General features: G+C 37.8%; 1 protein-coding gene across 1 annotated transcript in view; it reads right to left on the bottom strand.

Moving 5' to 3' along the window:
• Window positions 1-22,051, bottom strand: part of LOC128663202 (ADAMTS-like protein 3) — a 372,033-nt gene that overhangs the window by 235,392 nt on the left and 114,590 nt on the right. Inside the window, exon 3 of the mRNA XM_053717413.1 lies at window positions 17,190-17,303. Coding sequence (XP_053573388.1) covers window positions 17,190-17,303 — 114 coding nt within the window. The remainder of the gene's footprint in view (window positions 1-17,189; window positions 17,304-22,051) is intronic.

Below are 22,051 nucleotides of genomic sequence, written 5' to 3' on the forward strand. Positions count from 1 at the left end.
AGTGGAGAGAGGGATCTTTTGGACCCTAATGCCTCTTAATCCAGGGAATGATTAACAGCACATACATTCCTGGATGTCCCATAGAGGTGCCTAATATACTATCCTACTTCTGGCCAGAGCAGTGTACTTGTATCTTTTATATCTTATACAGAGTGCTTCTTACAATAATGTCTCACTCTAGAAAAAGAGAAACCAAAGGGGGATCAACGTATTAAAGAGGACCGTTATGGATCATTTTACCACCCCTTATAATCCAGGGGATGAAAGGGACACACTACCCTCTAGCCCTGAGCCATCTTCAGTAATTGGCTCAGCTTTCCAAGACATTCAAAATTGGGAACAAAATAAAGTGACCCCTTCTTTTATTCTGAACTCCCTGAAGTCAATGTTGGACACTCATCACTCCTCATTCTCAGATCAGCTAAATTCTTACCTGGCAGAGATTTGCAGAGACATAAATGCTACTAATGCCAGGATAGATGTCTTAGATTGTAAGCAGGAAGACTTGAGTGTAGAAAGTCCAACTTATCAAGTTACACACAAAACTTGGCCATACAGATGTCAAACCGAGAGGATAAGGTTGCAGACCTAGAAAATAGATTGCGCAGAAATAATCTGAGAATTAAAGGCGTCCCTGAGGAGATCCCTAACAAAGATATCAACGGATTTCTTACTGAACTCTTCTCTCTACTTGCCAATCCAATGTCAGAAAATGATAACCTTATCGACCGGGCCCATAGGGTCCCCAAACCCAGAGGATCCTCATCTGAGCAGCCCAGAGACATCATAGTGAAGCTTCACTTCTACAGATACAAAGAGAGAGTACAAAGAGCACACCTTAGAAAACCTGTTCTACCATAAAAATGTAAAGATATTCAAATATCTATATAATATATATATATATATATTTAGCATCTCGCACGCTCCAACAACGCAGGTCCTTTGGCGAAGTTACCCGTTTGTTACGGCAACACAATGTTAAATACAGATGGGGGTTCCCAACAAAACTGATTGTGTTCAGAGATGACCACACCATCATTTCAGATGCTTCCCAAGGTTTGCAATTGGTCCAGTCCTGGAATCTTCATTCAGGTGATGACTCCCCTTCAACTTCGTCCAAAGCTGGGTCCGAAAATGCACCTCAAGAGAGAGTGCCGGGAAACTCCCAACCTGTCCACCCCCCAGGAGGGGGATCCTTGAGAGCAGGTGCCTCTAGCTGGGACCCCAAACCCCAACAGAAACAACAGGAGGACTACACATAAGTTGCTCTCCATACACTCACCTGGTCCTCCTCATTTGATACCATTTCTGAGGAATGTACAGAAGATGGCAGCTCAAAAGAGGCCTCACGCAGATGAGTATTATGTGACTTGTTTTGCAATTTTTCCTGTTATATAAAGTTTGAGTTCTATGCGTGTTGTTTTGCTTCTTGAACCCACATGATGCTTTGTATTATGGGCACTGACTTTTTCCCCCTCCAGGAAAGAAGAGAACATTTACAAGTCACCATAATTGTTACATTTATTTTTTATCCATAAGACTTTGCTTTGGGACTCCTAAGCACAAATACTTCTAGTATGTCATGTTTTCATTGCCTCTAATGTTGAATGATGCTGTACCTAACTATGCACCTAATTTGCTTCTTTTGTCACGCCAGATAACGTTTAAAGTAAGTGTCAACCCTACCTTACTTATTTAATCTGATTTTATTTAAACCCTTTCTCTGTTACTATATATTGTTTACTTTAGGCACTGGTTATACAGGTTTATTCTACCAATGTTACCTGTTTATAATTTAATAGGAGTTGCTGATAGCTCTCTCCTTAAGCTTAAACCGTATGTATAGGGACAGTCAATGAGCTGGCACTATTACTTACTCTGGCCCTTACTCTGGAAATTTTTCATTTTCTGCAGCACAATGACACGGGCGAAGTAGATGATTTTTGTTTATGGGGCTCCTTAAAAGCCTTCCTAAGGGGCCTTTTTATCAAAGTCCAAAGTCAAACTCGTAAAAAATCTACTGCGTCCCTGGCTCAGTTACATAAGACCCTTAGATCTCTCATCAACCAACATATGTCCTCGCTAAACCCTTCCCTCATACCTCTCATTGAGACCACTAGGAACTCTATCAGGCTTTTGGAGAATCAAAAGGTGCAGGAATGTCTTTGGGCTAATAGGCGCCTTTTTTACCACAAGGGGAATAGACCAGACTTTCTTTTGGCAAGAAAATTAAGAAACCGTATGGCCCAATCGCGAATCCCTTATCTTTTCAGGGGGGGAGCTAAGATCACTAATCTGAAAGATATATAGGAGGAGTTTTCCAGTAACTACTCACAACTTTAGAACTTACGGGTGGAGCAGTCCCAAAACACGCCTTGTGGTGACTCTATCCGGAACTTTTTGTCTAGACTGAGCCTCCCAAGTTTGTCACGGGAGCAGATAGAAATGTTTGAGTCCCCATTTACAGTTGATGAAATTACCTCTGCGATCCTAAAGCTGAAAAATCGCAAAGCCCCTGGGCCGGATGGGTACACCTCTCTCTTCTATAGGTCCTTTGTACATCAGATCTCTCCTGTCCTGGTGAGTGTTTAGCAAGGCAGGAGTCATAGGCTCTTTCCCTGAGGAATTCTTGCAGGCCACAATCGTCACCCTGCCAAAGCCGGGCAAACCCCCGGATAGCTGTCCCAATTTCAGGCCCATTTCTTTATTGAATGTTGACACTAAAGTGTACGGAAAGGTGCTAGCTAATCAAATGAATGCTATTATCCCTCAACTAATAGACCCAGACCAGGTCGGATTCATGTTGGGCCGGGAGGGCCCGGATAACACCAGGAGGCTTCTCAACATTTTCTTGGAGGCCAGTCGGCTCGGTCAAACTTGTGTCACTTTATCTCTCGATGCTGAGAAGGCCTTTGACTTTATCTGAGGGAGGTGTTGTCGACATTTGGCTTTTCCCAAAGTTTTTGTAACAAGATTATGGCTCTATATTCCTCCCCTTCGACAAAAGTTAGTGGGATAGGTTTTTGCTCCTCTAGCTTCAAAATTTCTAACGGAACTCAGCAGGGTTGTACCTTGTCTCTGCTGCTCTTTGCCCTTGTGATAGAGCCACTTGCAGAAAGAATTAGGAGCTCTCCAGAGGTTGAGGGAGTCAGCATTTCAGGCAACTTGCAAAAAGTGATTTTGTTCGCGGACGACCTAACTGTGGCTACCTCTAAACCTTTGTCTTCACTCCCAGCCCTTTTTCTCATTTTAGAGGAGTTTGCAAAAGTAAGCTATTACAAGTTGTACTTCTCTAAAACAATCGCATACGCGTTAAATAGGCCGGCTACGGATATTCAGAGGCTGAAAAGTCGGTTTCCCTTCCAATGGTACCTTTCCCATGACATTCCCACTGTTGTTTCTAGTAACTTTGCTCCCCTCTTACAAAAATTTAAGAATCTGTTAAAACAATGGGACTCACCTTTTTTATCCTGGTGGGGGTGAATAGCAGCAGTAAAGATGAATTTACTTCCCAAAAAAAGTATCTATTCCGCTGCCTTCCAATACCGATCCCCAAACCTATACTAATTCAAATCCAGAGGGCTTGTAACCTTTTCATTTGGAAGGGGAAACGGTCGAGAATAGCAGTAAAATACCTATATAATCCGGGTTTTGGTGGGGGGTGCTGCTCTTCCCAATATTATTAAATATCATGAGGCAGCAAGACTGGCTCACATATCGGCATGGGGAGACTATACGTCATCTTGTAGATGGGCCGATATAGAACAAAATTCTGTACCCTCATGCATTTCTTTACAACACTTGCTATGGATTCCCAAACATGTTAGGCACCTGACTATCTCTGGGAACTATATAGTTCAGGCTAACCTTAGATTCTGGGACAAAATCCGTCATTCTATTGGTATCTCTCCACACCCCTCACCTTACCGAACTCACATTTGGAATGGTGGGAGGAGCAGGGGTTCTTGACTGTGGCAGATCTATGGGTTAACGAGTCGCCCCTTTCAGTAGCTGCATTCCAAAACCAAGTTCCCTCATAGGCCCCTCTTTCATTTTGAATTCCTCAGGCTTAAAAGTTTCCTAAGATCCTGGGGGTTCCTTAATGCTCCCCCTAGACCATGTACTAAATTGGAGATGAGATGGAGTCCGGCGACACATATCCCCAGGATATTCTCAATGGCCTATATGGATATCTTGAATACGCCCGTTTTTTGTAAAACTTCTCATATAAAGCAGTCGGAGCGAGTGTTCAGATTTGAGGCATCGGAGGAGTCCTAGTCAAGAACCATATTGCACATCAAGAGTACTTTTCATAATGTCACTTATTTGGAGCTATTCCATAAACTTTTATTTCAATGGCATCTAACCCCTCTCAGATTATTTCAAATGTCCCACATTCACTCCCCCCTATGCTGGAGGGGTTGTGGTAGAATCGGAACTGCAGCTCATATGTGGTGGGAGTGCCCCAGAATTCAAAAGATCTGGACCAGGGCTCTTCTATGCTGCAGAAGGTTTGGAGTAAGTTGGGGAGAACACGCACTGAAGGGTCTCTTTCATATGTTCTCCAAGAAGTTTCCAGCTCAGGTTCTCAATTTGTGTATATATCTTTTCACTGCAGTTAAGTTAGCCATAGCCAGATCATGGCGTATCTTGTTAGGCCGTTCCACTGCAGGCAGCCAATTTTAAGGTGTCCAGGGCACTCACACCTTGCATGGAGGCCACTGTCTGGGGCAAGTCTGAGTGGAGGGAGGTCACTGAGAGACCTTTGCATGCAGAGCACATCTATCAAGGCCACTCCACTGCAGGTATGGATGGAATAATAATGCTGCAGGCAAGGCAAGGGCTGGGGGGACTGGGGGCTGGCAGGGGCCACATCTTGCAAAACCACTGCAGGCAAGTATTACGGCTAGAGGCGGCTGTTCCACTGTAAGTCACAGTATGCAACAATAAGGGCACTAGGGGTCTGGCTGCAACCTGCACAGACACAAGGATAATAAAAAGTGAGTGAAAATCTATTTCTAACACCCCCCCCCCCCCCCCCCCCCTGTAAAATGTCCTGTGAGTGAACTACATTGTTATTGCTATTTGGTGCATTCTAGGTGCTTAACTGAATATATGGCTGGTCTTTAACTTTTCCAGGGCTGCTTATTATACCCAGTCCGGCCATGTTTGTCTACATATCTTAATACATTTAAATGGCTTAAAGATAGAGAAATAGCTGTTTGCATAAACACTTATAGACAAAGTAAACACATTGTAATTACAAGATTTGTCTGCTGTCTTGTAATAAACTAACATACTGGGTGAGTTTTAAAATGTTTTGAATGTATCAACATTTTGTTTGCTGAAGTTGTTTTTTAAATGCTAAATTTCACCCACCACTTGACTCATTTGTAAGAGCCAATCCAGACTTGTTACAGCTGTAGACAGGGAGAGCCATGGTCAAAGCCTTAGCAAAACATCATTTATTTTGGTAGTTTTTTCGTTATCATCTCAGCTGAAGCCAATTAGGGATAAATATGGTGCAGGGTTAGGCTTGCGAAACCTTCATGTCCACTTACAACTCTTAGAATTGAAAAAACGCAGTAATAAAAGTACACTGCAAAGATATTTTATTTTACGTGATTAAATATTTTAGCCTAGATTACAAGATAAGCACAAAAATATTAGCGCTGTTGTGTGTAATAAAAGCAATTCTATTTTTCTGTTCAACATTGTTGTTTTTGTTTTCTTATTAATCAAGTGATAGTCAAGTGTGCACTAACATCTGCATGTCAGATCACGTGAGTGCACTAAATCCCTCAAATAATACACTTATTTGAGGGTGTGCAGTTATATTCATGTTGGATATTGCTTGAGCGCTAAGCCAAGGGTGCACTAAGCTGATTTTGAGCAAGAAGTGGAGTTTTTAAAGGGACAGGAAACCCCAAAATTTTCTTTAGTGATTTGGATAGAGCATACCATTTTTACAATTTGTCAATTAACTTCTATTATCAAATTTGCTTAATTATCTCGTTATCATTTGCTGAAGGAACAGCATTGCACTTCTGGCAGCTAGCTGAACACATCTAGTTCGCTATAGCAAAGCATGTCCGCTTGGCCCTTGTTAAATCTACCCCCACGTGTGAAATTAATTGAGCATTGCTTCACCTATATTAGCTAGAGACTCATTAGTGGGGGTTCTCGCCATTAATATATACAGTTGCATTAAAGGAACCTCATTTATTGTTTTATGGAAGAAACTTCCTAAATAGATTAAAAGGTGTCTTAGAGACCCCATAGATATTGAACAAAGAGCTGACCATGGGAGGTTTGGAATGATCTTGGGGCGTGGTCAGGATTTGTCACCTACAGTAACTCCAAACATGCAGAATTTATAAAGACTGACCCTGTGAAGTATTTCCTCTTACAGTTGTGTCTCACGAGGTTGTCTTTTATGCACGTGTTAGATTGGACTGTTTAATCAAGGGAGTTTTTTTAATTTTTTATTAATTTGCTCCCTCTGTAAGGTTTTGAATGTTTTCATGATGCACTCAGAGGTGAATGGTACTGAGATAGGTGCTGTCCCTCGATTATAAGAGAGAGTGACTCACAACTCACAGATGTTATAAGGGGATGATAGACATATCTAAGAATAGTGCTATTTTTAAGCTCTGATGTGTATTTTGTACCAAGATATTAGTTTCACAAACATACTAGGCCAATCACATGTGCAGACACACTCACTATATAAAGTCCCAAAAGATATTGCACTCCTATTCGCCATATCAAGCAACTGCCGGGGTTTAGTACAAAGTGTTTTGTTACACAAAAGCACAATTTGTCCAGTTTACGCAGCATGATCATTGATCATATTCCCCCACAGAAGAGGGGTGGAGATCGTGCAAAGATGTTGCTACAACTGGAATCAAGGTGGATCTACATGCTGGATACAGTATCCCCCAAAGGTTTAAACATCATATTAGACTTTGGACGTTTATCGGGTGAATCTGGCCTCATAATTATGAATGCTCTGTGTTCCGCTAATTTTGATACTATGTGTAATAATCATATCATATCCGACCAGACTACAACTTTTTATCTATGTGACACAATGGTTGCTGGATTTTTTAAATTTTTTTTTCATATTTGTGTCTGGAAACCCTTCCTTACATTCTAAACACCTGTCGTGTAAAAGGCTTGCTAGTGCTTAATTTCAACACCTAAAGTATTTTTTCATCAGGGCTATAAGGAATGTCATACTCTAATGAATGGTTTTTGAAGATGTGGAGTCACCCGCTATATGTGGGGCATGAAGATGGAGCAAGTTCTCCTGGAGGCACTGACAGTGCTTATGACCATGCATTTGACACCTCACTCCAAGCATTCTTTAATGAATTGTGACAAGTGTAAACCCTCACAATGACATCCAGTAAGGGGCATGATACATCTACTAGTCAAATGACAGACAATCTGTTAGTGTGTCTAACATCGGAAGTTTGTTATGCCTGAATTACGGAATCACCAGCTGTATGTGGAACATGGAGCTGTGCAAGTTTGTCGATATGCAACATTGTTGCCTTCTGGATCATGTATTTGACAATTCGTCCTTCGCTATGAGGCATACGAATGACACTACATCACGCACACAGAGGGGGCATTACTTCATTACCGCGTCATAGGCTATGTTAATTAGCCATGCGGTTCACTACGTAAAATGAAAGTGATACCTAAGGTAGAATATGCTGACCAATCCGAACATGCTACGTAACAAGAGAACGTGCACATAGGCAATGCTTTCACGATTCAGGTGTTTGTAATTTGGTCATTTGTTAAGGGTATAAATGAACTGTAGTCTGTTTTTATAATTTCTTTTGTGGGGGGACATTGCATTGAGGATGAACCGACTTTGGGACTGTCTCTACTTTGGGATCATTTGATAAAGCTGCCAGTACAGCACCAAAACGTCATGCAATCTCCCTTTGTCTTTTAAATATGTTATATTAAAAGTTAATTTTTACTTTTTGCTAACACCGGTGAATGTTGCCTTTTTTGTACTTTAAATATATATATATATATATATATATATATATACACATACACAAATAAACACATACACACACACTAGACACCTACCAATACTCCTCAGAGTGTCCAAACACATATGTATAGAGGACAACGTGGACAGGGCCATTTTTTAGGGGTTATGACCAGGTCCAGAAGGCACGGCACTATAGACCCCACATCAGGAGGGCGGGGTACACGCCACAGACCCCCAAGCAGAGTGTCTGAACTAGATTTAAAAATGGACATACACAAATTTCACAGAAATCTGAAGGTCAAATAATTTTTTCAGGAACATGAAACTAGACCTAGTGATACACAGCATGAATAGAGTGGTTTTAAGAAAGCTAGAACTTTTGAACCAGGGAATTGTAGCCCTAGTATCAAAGCATTCACTAAACTTGTAACACAGGATCTAGAACAGGAGGCACGAGAGACCAAATGGAAACATAATTTGACCAAAGATGAACGTACAGCTATCAGGTTGTTGCAGTCTGACACATCAATAGTAATCAGGCCCGCAGATAAGGGTGGTGCAATAGTCCTAATGGATTACAAGGATTATAGGGATGACATACTGCAACAATTGATGGATGGTACTACATATAGAAAATTAACTGCGGATCCTACAGTTTTATTCAAGAGAAAACTTGATTTCCTATTGGATTTTGGATTTGAGCAGGGTTATATACCTGAGCAAATAGGAACTTATTGCAACACACAACATCCAAGAATTCCCATATTGTACACAATTCCTAAGATTCACAAGACGTTGGACAAGCCACCGGGGTGTCCAATTGTCTCTGCTGTACAATCTATATCACAACCTGTGGCACAATACATAGATTTTTTACTTCAACCAATAGTCAAGCAAATCTGCTCATTTGTACTCGATAAAATCAATTTATCAGACTCCTAAAGGGGGTAAAGGTGGAGGAAGGAGATTTGCTTGTTACATTGGACGTCAACAGTTTCTATACCATCATTCATCATGGTGTGGGACTGTTGGCGGTCAAGTTACACTTACTCCAGGATGCACAGTACAGGGGCCCACCGGTTGAATTTTTACTGGCACTTATCAATTTTTGCTTAAATCAAAACTATTTTCGATTTGAGGAGAGCTTTTATGTGCAGATTGCTGGTACGGCGATGGGGTCGAATATGGCCCCATCATTTGCCAACATTTTTATGTCTGATTTTGAGAACAAGTATGTCTGGATTGAGGAGGTGTCATCTATAGTCTTCTACAGAAGATATATAGATGGCATCTTCCTCATTTGGAGGGAAGGCCCTGACTCTTTACAGAAATGGTTTAATGACCTTAACAATACTGATACCACTGTACATTTTAAAATGACTTCTGACGATACAAGCATTAACTTTTTTGATTCTGAAATATTTAAGGATGGCCAGAATTTAGGCACGACACTCTTTAAGAAACCTATAGATCGTAATTCAATTATGAGAGCAGACAGCTGCCACCCACCCACCCACATTGCTTAGGGGGATAGTCAAGTCCCAGATGGTTAGATTAATACGTAACACACAACACTCTCTAGGGGTCTCACAGTTAAAGGAGACAAAGGATAAGTTTCTTCAAAGGGGTTATAAACACAGAGTGATTGAACGCATCTTTGAAACAATCCAAGAACAAACCCAAGAAGAGTTGATTAACAAATGCAAAGAAAACAAGGATACAAACAAAATGATAATGGTCACTACATTTACCTCTGGGACCAGCAACACTGGCAGAATTCTTAGGAGACACTGGCCTATTTTATCCTCAGACCCAAAGCTTAGTTTCAGTCAAAAACTGACACCTATGGTGAGATATAGGAGAAATACGAATCTCCCTGATTTACTAGTGAAAACAGACCCAAAACAGTGCTATCGAGAGAAAAAACAAATAAACATCAAGGGCAGCTACAGTTGTTTAGGATGCATGACGTGCAATGGCTTGATCTCGACAAAGAGGTTTCATAATCAAGAAAACATACCAACACAATAACTGGTTTTCGTTAACCTGTACCACTACACATGTGATATATCTATTGGTATGCCCGTGTTCCATGTTCTATGTGGAAAGACGAAGGGCACCCTTTGGGAACGGATGGCCAATCATCGACTGGCGATTTGCCAGGCATAACTAAAGGGCACTTCGGATCAACCGGTGGCATGGCACTGTGCTGAGAGGAATCACATAGTGTCTTCGATCAGATATACTCTGATAGATCATGTACCAAAACTGGACAGGGGTGGTGACCGGGCACACGTAAGATTGGTCATTACCTAACATAACATATAATGACCACACATGTTTGGATTTAGAGTATCCTTTGCATGTAGATAAATGTTGGAATAACTTGATTGAATGTTTATGTTTTAACATGGACACATGAGGTGTGTTGTGCACTAAGTTTACCTGTTTCCATGGCAACACCAAATGCTTGAACACTCACAACACTATTCACATTAATCAACATGACAGTAGAATTTTTCTTTGAGTTAAATGCAGATTTGCATTACTGTTATTGTTTATACATTGGTTGTATTTTTGTATTTTTGACTTTATTATCGGAAGTGACATCACCGTTTTGTATCACACGCCCGTAGAACTCCAGGCTCACTTGTAAGTTGTTAGAAATATCACCTTAATATGTAAGTGCACACATTTGTTTGATAACGAATATTGCTTAAATGGATTTTATGCTATTTTCTTTGGTGAAACCGGAAGTGTATGTCTTTCAACTTCCGATATTCCAGTTTTGTGGAACGCATATGCGTTCCAATACACAATCTGGTGCAAATTTTGGAGAGGAGGGTATGTGAGAGTTTGTTATGACACCATATTTTACACTATATATTCTGTGTTTTTACACTGTGTATGTTCACTATTGATCTGATGAAAGAGATTTTATATCTCTGAAACGTCATCTAATAAAGCTGACTTTGCTGTGAAAAAACCTGAGAGTGCAACTTTGTTATAGGACTGTTGTATGCCTTGCTGCACCCAGGTAGTTGAACTTGGAGGGAGGATTCGTTTTCTATTGTGCTTTTTATATATATATATATATACACACACACTCATATATATATATATATATATATATATGTATATACACACACATACACAATTGCATATATATATATATATATATATATATATATATATAAATGTGTGTGTGTGTTATTTACCAAATACAATAACATAGTAATGGAAGAGGCCCTCTTTATATTGTGCTATTGTATAAAGAGATTTAAAAGATTTTTTAAAGGTTTTCAATTTCATCCTATTTCCACACACATATTACTATAAACACAAATAAATAGATACTGAAGATGAGAAAGACCACATACTAAGATGCAATCTATAAACAAAGAACAGATACAATGCAATGGAAAATAGCATTTTTTTCCAAGCACTATAGGAATTTGCAATATTCTGAGAGCCCCTCTGCCCACAATGGGGTTATCCAGCAAAGAGAGTGAGCCAGTGAACAGGCTGCTTTGAAAATAATCCTGACCTCTCCTAGTTGGTGGTCTAAAGCATGGAACAGTTTAAACTTTGGAAGCGACACCTTAAGTGTCAGAGAAACAGAAATTCTTCATTTCTGTAAGAAAACCAATCTTCCTTTCTATGATATTTGGAAAGAAATTATTGCGGTAGGTAAAAAAAAAAGACTGAGCCACCAACAAAGTGAGAAATAAAAACATAGAATAAAATTCCATTTCACGTTATTCCATTACAATTTTCAAATTCAGCAAACACTATAAAGTCTAAATTTCCCTTACTTTTCTGAGCATTTTTTTCTTTTAAATTATGGCTGTTAAAACAAAATATGAACACAGCTTTCTTTGCCTGACAAACCCCCAAATCAAAAGTAACACAAACCCACACACTCATAACCACAACAACACATTTTATTTAAAAAAAATAGCTCAGTAGGATGTAATCCAACTACTTTTTAGAAATTGTTTTTTTAGTTCAGCTAATTTTTAAATATTGTATTTTGATCTCTGCAAAACAATTGTGTTGTGTTGTGCTATTTAAAATTCAATCAAAAATGCTGCAGTAGGTGAATGATTGGAATATGGCTAGTAAGGGGTTATTGGGCAGAATCTGAGAAAGTAAAGGAGCACAAACATTATAAAACATTTTTTCTAATACTTTAAGATGGCTTTTCTAATATTTTAATTTGGATTTGAAAACAGCTAATTACACTGTGTTAAATGATGCAAATAACTGGCCCATAGCCCTGCAATAGCAACTGACTTCCAGTTGAATATGTTTTGTATTCTAGAGATTTAAAAAGAGTGCTCTAACAGGTTAAAGGGACAAACAAATGCACTGCTCAGCTGGCGGTACAGACAGAAGCTACAGCCCATGGTAATGTCTATATGCAGAGATGTACCAGTGACGTGCGGTAAAGTCAGAGGCTGGTGAGGCACTGGCTATGATACACCCGGGAAACACACATATACATATATATATATATATATATATATATATATATATATATATATATATATATATATGTTTATTGTTAGAGCTTATTCTAAGATTAAAAGTGATATTTACTTCTACAACCTTTGATTTTGTTGGTCTTCCCTAATGTGAACCCCCACCAGCCCTTTATAATAGTCCATGACTGTATATTAATTGGATTGTTAGTTTATCTTTAACCCCCAAATATAATACAGACTGTCAAACAAGTAGACAGGCCCCACAGATTATTTTTTTAATTATTTGTTTTAAAAAATAATCTAGGTCTCGGCAGCACCTGCTGAGCTGAGACTTGATAACCTATGGAAATACTGAAGTAAAATTGGCTGATAGCTGTTTCCCGTTTATTTTCTGTACATCTTTGGTTTGCGCATGCACACTGTGCAGGGAGTCAAACGAAGCTGGTCATGTTCTCCTGGTGCAATCAATCAAAAATATAGAGGGCCAGATTACAAGTAGTGTGCTCATTTTTTTTTCCCACTCGAGCGCTAACTGTGCTTAAAGTAAAAAATTAGCATGGTGGGATTAGCTGAAAGTCAGCACTAACTTCAAGACTTCGGATAGTGTGACCACGCTAACTCCCTCTCCCCATAGACTTCTATGGGGCAAGCTACAAAAAGCCTTATTAGTTATCGCTTTCACGCTAACCCGACACTGCGCTAGATAAACTGCTTTAAAGCCAAAGGTGTATTAGGAATACTTTACATTTCTATGTAGTTTACATAGAGGAAAATGTTCTTTTTATTTTTAAACAGATATTTCTATATATATCTGAATATTTTTTGTAAAACATATATACTTACCTATATATCATTATGAATATATACAGATATAGATATATATTTTATATCTATATCTATATCTATATATATATATATATATATATATATATATACTGTAAAAATATATGTAAAAAGATAAAGAAAAATTTCAAATATTTCTATTGAAAACAAATTAAAACATGTATGAATATTTCCTCATTACCATCCCCGCTGACACCTCTATTGCTAGATGACAGCTTGCCATTCACAGAATGTCTCCGCCATATACCGATTGTGACAATAAACGACACAAGACCATTCTATACAATTTCAAATGGGGAAAGACTACGCTAATAAATAGTGGATTAGACCCCTTCAAGAATTGGCTCACATATCTCCAACTTCAACACTTCACATCAACACACCCCAACAAACAAAATCTCTTCAGACAAAGATACCCATTTGAAATCCTATGTTCAGGAAACCCCACAAATAGTGGCACATCATTGATATACAAATTATTAATAACACCGCAACCCAATGCATTACCTTCATACACAAATGCTTGGTCACGCAAACTTATGTCCCCACCATACAGGGAAGAATTGAACACTGTCTTTTACTGCACAGTGAAAGCATCCATATCGGCATCAATTTTAGAAACCAATTACAAAGTACTGTTCCGATGGTACTTAACTCTTGATAGACTTAAGGCAATATTCCCTACTGCATCTGATAGATGCTGGAGAGAGTGTGGAGAAATAGGTACTCTTATCCACATAGGGTGGGCATGCCCATTCATCTCTAAATTCTGGTCATCAGTAAAAGAAAAAATAAACGAATTACTCTCTACACATTTAACCCTGGGCCCAGCTATCGCACTCCTATACAAACCCATCCCTAAACTATCTAAAACATATAACAGTGCCCTTCTAATTCTTTTAAACAGTGCCAAACAAGTCATACCAAGGCATTGGAAACAAACTACACCATCTCTGAAAGGCTCTCCCAAGTGCACTCCACCTTTATGCTAGAAAAACTACACTATCAAACACTTGACCAGATGGACCTTTTTACGGTATAGCCACAATCCTGGACATAGTGATATAAATCTTATGCCTTTTCACCTTTTAGCAACCAAATGCCTATCTATGCAACCAAGCTATATTTCACTTTCTAACCTAGTGGATGACCTTTTGTTTCAATGTTTAGATGTTTCTGTATTTTTATGTTTATACTATAATATATATTGTTGAGATTTATTTATACGATGTACTCTCCATCATCATCCATATGGTATCCATAACCTGTCCGCCTGCTCTGAGGTGGCGGACAGACATCGCCCGAAAATCAACCCGATCGAATACGATCGGGTTGATTGACACCCCCTGCTAGTGGCCGATTGACCACGAATCTACAGGGGGCGGTATTGCACCAGCAGTTCACAAGAACTGCTGGTGCAATGATAAATGCCGACAGCGTATGGTGTCGGCATTTATCAATGTGCAGCGGACATAATTCGCTATAGCGGATCATGTCTGTCCGCACCATATTAAATTGACCCCTAAATTGTAAATGATCAAACGTACATCTTTTTTCCTTTTGTGTATTGATTTGAAAAATGACAAATAAAAATTATATTTAAAAAAAAAAAAAACATGTATGAATAAAAATGATAGTGCATATTTTTTTTCAAGGTATTTGACTATGTCTATATATGTGTTCATATGTGTTAGACTTGTGTAGCCAAGAAATTTTGGATTCGCCAGAAATATTCGTAATGAATATTTTGGAAAAAAAAATTCTTGAATATTCGTTGGCTGCGCTATTTGGTAACAATAAATCTTAAACATTTATATTTATTTTTGTTAAAACAAACATAAATGTTCAAAGCTACAGGTGAAAAGTTCACCTCAGCCCACCTGTAGCTAGAATACTTACCTTAACATGCTAACTTAATGTTCTGTTCCCAAAGCCAGCACTAACTTTAGTGCAGGTCCTGGGAGCCGAGCACGCTAAACTTCCTGTTAGTGTGTCGGGGGCTCTGGCAAGAAGAGGATCGGTTTAGATAAGTAATAAACCCTTAAAAAATTAATACTGATGTCAGTATTTTTTCATTGTCTTTCATTTTCTTTGGTGTATTCATTCGGATATTAATTTTTTTAAAACAAAAACAAATATCCGATTTTTGTTATAAATGTGCTTTCATGTCAAAACAAATGCACAACTCTAATATTTGTACATATTAATATATGTGTGCACATGCATATTTATACACTGTATATAAATACACACGTATACACAAATTTAGACATATAGGGCTAGATTACAAGTGGAGCGCTAAATTATTTGACCATGTGCTACTTACCCCCTTTGCTGTGCGATGTTCTGATGCTACCACAGGAGCCTATGGAAGCGTGCGCTGGTATTACACAGGGGATCGCTAATATCGCTTTCATGAAAGCGATATTTAGCGCTCCACTTGTAATCTGGCCCATAGTGTGTGTATATATATATATATATATATATATATACCATTTTAACCCTTTAATAACCTTTTAAACAAAAAGTGTACATTTGAGAGTAATACTTTATTTTAATATGGTTTTGATGTATTTTGAGAAATATGTTTTAACCCTTACACTTTACTCAAGTTGGGCTAAATATTCTAGTGCAGTTTCGGCTTTTGCTTTTACCATGGAATAGTAATAAGTTGCGCACTAATGTTACTAGCGAGGTCCAGCGATATTGCTTATCTCTAGTGTGTCACTTGTAATCTGGCCTTTAGACATTAGTTTCTCTTTAAGCCCTTTACGGCAAAAAAAGATACAAATAAAGATAAATAAGTTAACAGTTCAGTTAAATTACACAAACCAATTATACAATCTACCAAACAAAAAATGTGTAGTAGACAAATGGATTTAGCTTTGGAAACTTACAAATTCGCAGGACCTTCCATTTTTGATTTTGTCCAATACGCAATAGCCTCCAATGAAAGATTAGGGGGCCGAATTATAAAGCCCCGTATTGATCTGAATGTATTTGTTTCCGCGCGAGCCTTCAGACCACTGCTTCTTAACTCGTCCGCCTCTGAGGCGGCGGACAGCAATCACCCCAATCGGATATGATCGGGTTGATTGACACCCCCTGCTAGCGGCTAATTGGCGTGAATCTGCAGAGGGCAGCATTGCACAAGCATTTTTTTTAAAAATACTTGTGCAATGATAAATGCCGACAGCATATGCTGTCGGTATTTATTGATGTGCGGCAGACATGATCTGCTACAGAGAATCACGTCCGCTCGCACATTGATAATTCGGACCCTAGGTGTTGAACGGACAGTCTACTGCAAAAATTACATGCTCTAATTGTTAGAACGTGTCATTTTTGTGGCTTTGTTGTGGTTAGCACATAAATAAAGTCCCACTCAGGAGCCACAAGTATTGCAGCTCTCGAGCAAGAAACTATAGGTGAGCTAATCACATGAAATGCCAATTTACAACCATATTTTGCTTGGGTGCAGCAATGCTTGCAGCTCCCAAGTGAGAACTTTGGAGGGTTTGAACATAGTTATCTAGGGTCAGTAATGCAAAAGTGATATGTTCTAACACATAAAAACATTTTTTTCCATTACAGTGTCCCTTTAAGTGTCTTAGAAGAATTGTGAATGAAGCTACAGCTCACATACAGGCATGAGATGCCATTCTATGCAGTATTTTGTTGGTAATAAATACTGAATGGATGAGATCGAATTATTCATATTAATCCACAGTTTCCTATAAATTAATACAGCTTTCTATTTTATGTTTAAATTAACAATATTTGTCTCACAATCCTATTTCCATCAAGATAACATTGTTTTTTTTGTATTAGTCACTTACTTGATCATCATAACGGTAAGTAAGAAACTGCTCTCCTGTTGTATCTTCAAGAAAGCTCCCTTGTGGGGACAGGGCAAATTCAGGTAGAAAGTATGCACCCTGTTCTGCAGCGATCTGCAATACATAAAAACCAAAGATATTTAATGGTATATAAAATGTGCTCTCAATAAAGTTTAAAATGTTCAAATCCACAATTAGAGTCCAGCAAAAAGGTCCAACATTTTTAGTATCTTTATGGGGTAATACATTAGAACTAATCAATTTCAAGCTTGTGTGCACAATAAAGGGACATGATACCCAAATGTACTTGAAAGTTCTGCAGCTGTAAAAAGCTGACTAGAAAATATCAGAAGCCACATCCTATTGTAAAGGGACTATAAGCAGTCAATCAGGATGCTAGTCCCAGGACTTGTAAGGGAGCGTGCATCTGTCATGTACAGGCACAGTCATGTTATTTCCCTTCCCAGTTTAAGGAAGTTTACTATGAACTCTCGCATGATTTCACTGAAATCTCATGCAATGACAGTAAAGCAAAGCATGACTTCAGGTCTGCTTATGCTGATTGACTATTCTTTTTTTTTTTCAACTTGCACGTAGACAGTAGCTGAAGGATAATGGTTCACAGAACACTTACTCTGGTTAGCTGAAGCAATTTTGAGGTAAAATATCTTCCTATTTAAATAGAGATGTTCATGTGATTTTTTTTTTACAGTTATGTTGCATCACTTTTATACTTTTATGATTAATTCAGAGTGTACAAATAACAATAAAAAAGTTCCAATTTACTTCTGTTTCTCATGAGTGTATAATGAGGTAGGCTCAGGAGAGTGCACATGTAATGTGCACTGTATGGCAGCTGTGTATTTTCTTATTTTGCTTTGTGACACTGTTGATATATTTGTGGAATGCATGCAACTCTCCAGGGCGTCAACGAAATTAAGGAAATGGGTCCAAGAAATATTAAATATTATGTCTCAACAAACTCATTTATCCCTACACCATGCCTGAGAATCACTGCCTATGACTTTCAACATTCAATTCTGTATATCTTAAGTATTTACTTAACTATTGTTGTTTTATTAGTTTTATATCCAAGCATCATTAACCTCTTAAGGACATATGACGGAATTCTTCCGTCATAAAACAATTGAGCAAACTGAAAGCTGTGTCCTTAAAGGGTTAATATATAAATAAATATAAATAAATAAACTACGAAACAGTCTGTCCTAGGATGGTTATGAATCACTGCACTAACCCTGGCTAAGCTTATAAGCTGTGTGAACAGCGATGCTTTGGTGTAACTACACAATGAGATACACTCTCTCCTCCCGCTCTCTCTCTCCTCCCTCTCTCTCTCTCCCCCCCCCCCCCCCCCCCCCCTCTCTCTATTATTTTTATCTTGGCTTCAAATAGTCAGTGACTTTTTATTTTTTTCCACACTGACTCAGAATATGACTAAGTTTGAATGAAAGAACTGAACACTGTATAATCCATGTTATTGTTATTATTCATTTGTTGATAGATGAATAACACATTACTAAAATGCCTGAAAGTAAAAATGAATTTATCCGACTCTCCAGCAACAAACTGACCTTGGCAGGTGACAAATTCAAACCAATCACTGTAGGCCAAGCTAGATTTGCACTGCCTGAACCCCTAACCACAAGGTAATCAGGGTCTTTTTTACATACTTCTGCTTGGTCATGTAACCACTAACAAGAATGTACCATTAAAGGCCCATAATAACAGAGAACATTTTATTACTGCACAAATGATTGCCTCCATTTATGTATTTAACCCCAGAACATCTCTAAATAAACATATAGTTAATAAACCATTGACTACTGGTCAGTAATTAGTAGCTACGTGAGCAAAAAGCTCCTGATTCGCGACATGAGCGGCACTGCATTGTGGCTTTTGAGCAGACTTTAGCATTGTGTTTACCTATATGAGGTTGTGAACCTATAGAAGCAATTTGTTTAGCAATAATAATCTTACACCTTACAACATTTTGGCATTGTACTATTATATCCCTTTAACAGCCCACACATGTCTGATAAGAAGAGTATACATTCTCCAGGACAGTTTCAGCTTCTGGGTGGCTGCAGTTTGCATCCTAATATGCAGGGTACAAATCAGGGACTGTATTACAACGTTTTTAAGAAGATTCGCCTCTTCATCAATTAAGTGAAAAGTCTACTTGAAATATTTATCATTTAAAAAGATAGATAATCCCTTTATTATCCATTCCCCAGTTTTGCATAAACAACACAGTTATATTAAAGGGGCACTCAGGTCAAATAGCATTTTCATGATTCAGATACAGCATGTAATTTTAAACAACTTTCCAATTTACTTCCATTAAAAAAAATGTGCCCAGTGTTTTATATTTACACTTTTTGAGTCACTAGCTCCTACTGAGCATGTGCAAAAATTCACAGACTATACGTTTATGCATTTGTGATTGGCTGATTGCTATCACATGGTACAGGGGGAGTGGAAATGTACATAACTTTGAAATTTATTAGAAAAAATCTAATACTCATTTGAAATTCAGAGTAAATGCTATTGTATTATCTTGTTATCTTGCATTTGTTGATTATGCAAATCTTCTGTGTTTACTGGTCCTTTAATACACTTTTTACCTCTGTGATTACCTTGTATCTAAGACTCTGCAGACTGCCCCATTCCCTCAGTTTTTTGACAGACATGCATTTTAGCCAATCAGTGCTGACTCATAAATAACTCCACGGAAGTGAGTACAATGTTGTCTTTATGACACGCATGAACTAGCACTGTCTAGCTGTGAAAAGCTAATAAAATGCACTTAGCTAAGAGGCGACCTTCAACAGCTTAGACATTTTTTTTGGAGTAGCCAAACCAGACTTCTTACGTGTAGACAAAGCTTGCCACTGTTATTTTGTAACTAAAAACTGCATTGTTTTTGCATTATATTCTTATCACTTTTGCTGAGGCCAATTAGGAACATATATCTAGCAGGGTTAGGCTTGTCTCCAGAGCGCAATTGCTGTCCTCAGAATTGGAAAACCCACAATTTATATTAAAAAAAAATGAGGCAAAAAATGAAAATATGTTGCAACTTTTTTACTCTTCATAATTTAAGATTTTATAATACAATCTTCAAAGTGATTTATGTCCCTTTAGGGAGAAATCTAGCAGTTACTGTAGGATGTGAATCAGCTATCTCTGAAAAGTATGAACACTGCAAAAGTAATGACACATATACATTTGCATGCTTCTGCAAACTTCCAAGAAATATAGGTTATAAATGATTAATAAACAGCAATGATATTTTAATGTCCACCGTCAAAAAGCATGTGTTAGCCATCTGTAAAAACGTAAAATATTAAAAGCATCCAATATCCTCAATAATTCAATAACTTTACTTTTCCCGTAACAAAGGAGACGCAGAGATGCATGGAAATTAGTTACTAGTGGTATCCTTAAACAAACAAACTTGTGGGTTCATTTTAAGGCTCATGCAATTACTCTTGCTCTGTGTGATATTTTCAGATTATTATATTAACCGCTAGTAAGTGGTTAGAAATACTCTAGAATAATTCATTGCATCTTTGAAGGATGCTATTTAACTAGGAAATGCAATGAATGATTGCATCCCTTTAATATCTGCATATGTACCACAAACTGCAACACATTTTTTAAGAGACCCTAAAAAAATACAGCATATTATTATTCAATTATTTATGCATTAGTACACATATTTTAGAAATCATAAATCTGTACACACTTTGTGATATACAGCAAGACTCCTTGGTTTCCTTTCTCACACCATTATTTAATACATAATAAAAATGTTGCCAATGTAAAAAAAAAGAAATAAATAAATAACCACATAGGAAGCCCAATTGCTTAAACCACTAACCAATTCCATAACGATGGTTATAAAATGAGGGTTAAGGGTGTGATTATATTTAGGGTAAAGGAGTTCAAAGCTGTGCAATATATATATATATATATAAACACACACAAACACACATCGTTTTTTAAAGTGTATTATGTCTATAATAAAATTTGCTTTGTTCCCCTGATATCCTTTGTCAAAAGGCATACATAATTACCATGTTGCTAATTGGTAGTTGCACTTATAAGCCTCTTATCATTTGCTCACCTGATGTGCTCAGCTAGCTCACAGTAATACATTGCTGCTCCTTCAACAAATACCAAGATAATGAAGCGATTTTAATAGTAGAAATAAATTGGACAGCTGTTTAAAATTGTATGTTCTACCTGAATCTAATAAAGAAAATGTTTGCATGAAAATTATATCCATTAAAGGGATATGAAACCCAAAAACATTCTTTTGTGATTCAGAATGAACATACAATTTTTAAAAAAGTTTACAATTTACTTAAAAGATCAAATTTGCTTTGTTCCCATGTTATTCTTTGTTGAAGAGATACCTAGGTAGGAGTCTAGAGCACTACATGGCAGGAAATAGTGCTACTGCCATCTAGTGCTCTTGCAAATGGATAACATTCTTGCACAACTGCTGACATATATAGTGCTCCAGACGCATGTACGCTCCTGAGCTTATGTCCCTTCTTTTCAACCAAAGATATTAAGAGAATTAAGAAAACTTGATAATAATAGAAGTAAATTAGAAAGTTGTTTAAATTGCATGTTGTGTCTAAATTATGAAATAAAAATGTTGGGTTTCATATCCCTTTAAATACTCTGAGACAATGCAACTAATACAGAAGGGAAAAGGCTATACACCAAGCATGGTACAACCTGATACACAATCAAATAGTGTTACTCACAGTGATCTTGAATGACAAAGTGCTTACTGACATATCAAAAATACACACACAAACGCTGCT

The sequence above is a fragment of the Bombina bombina genome, chromosome 6 (genome assembly GCF_027579735.1).
Source record: "Bombina bombina isolate aBomBom1 chromosome 6, aBomBom1.pri, whole genome shotgun sequence".
Taxonomy (NCBI): Eukaryota; Metazoa; Chordata; class Amphibia; order Anura; family Bombinatoridae; genus Bombina; species Bombina bombina.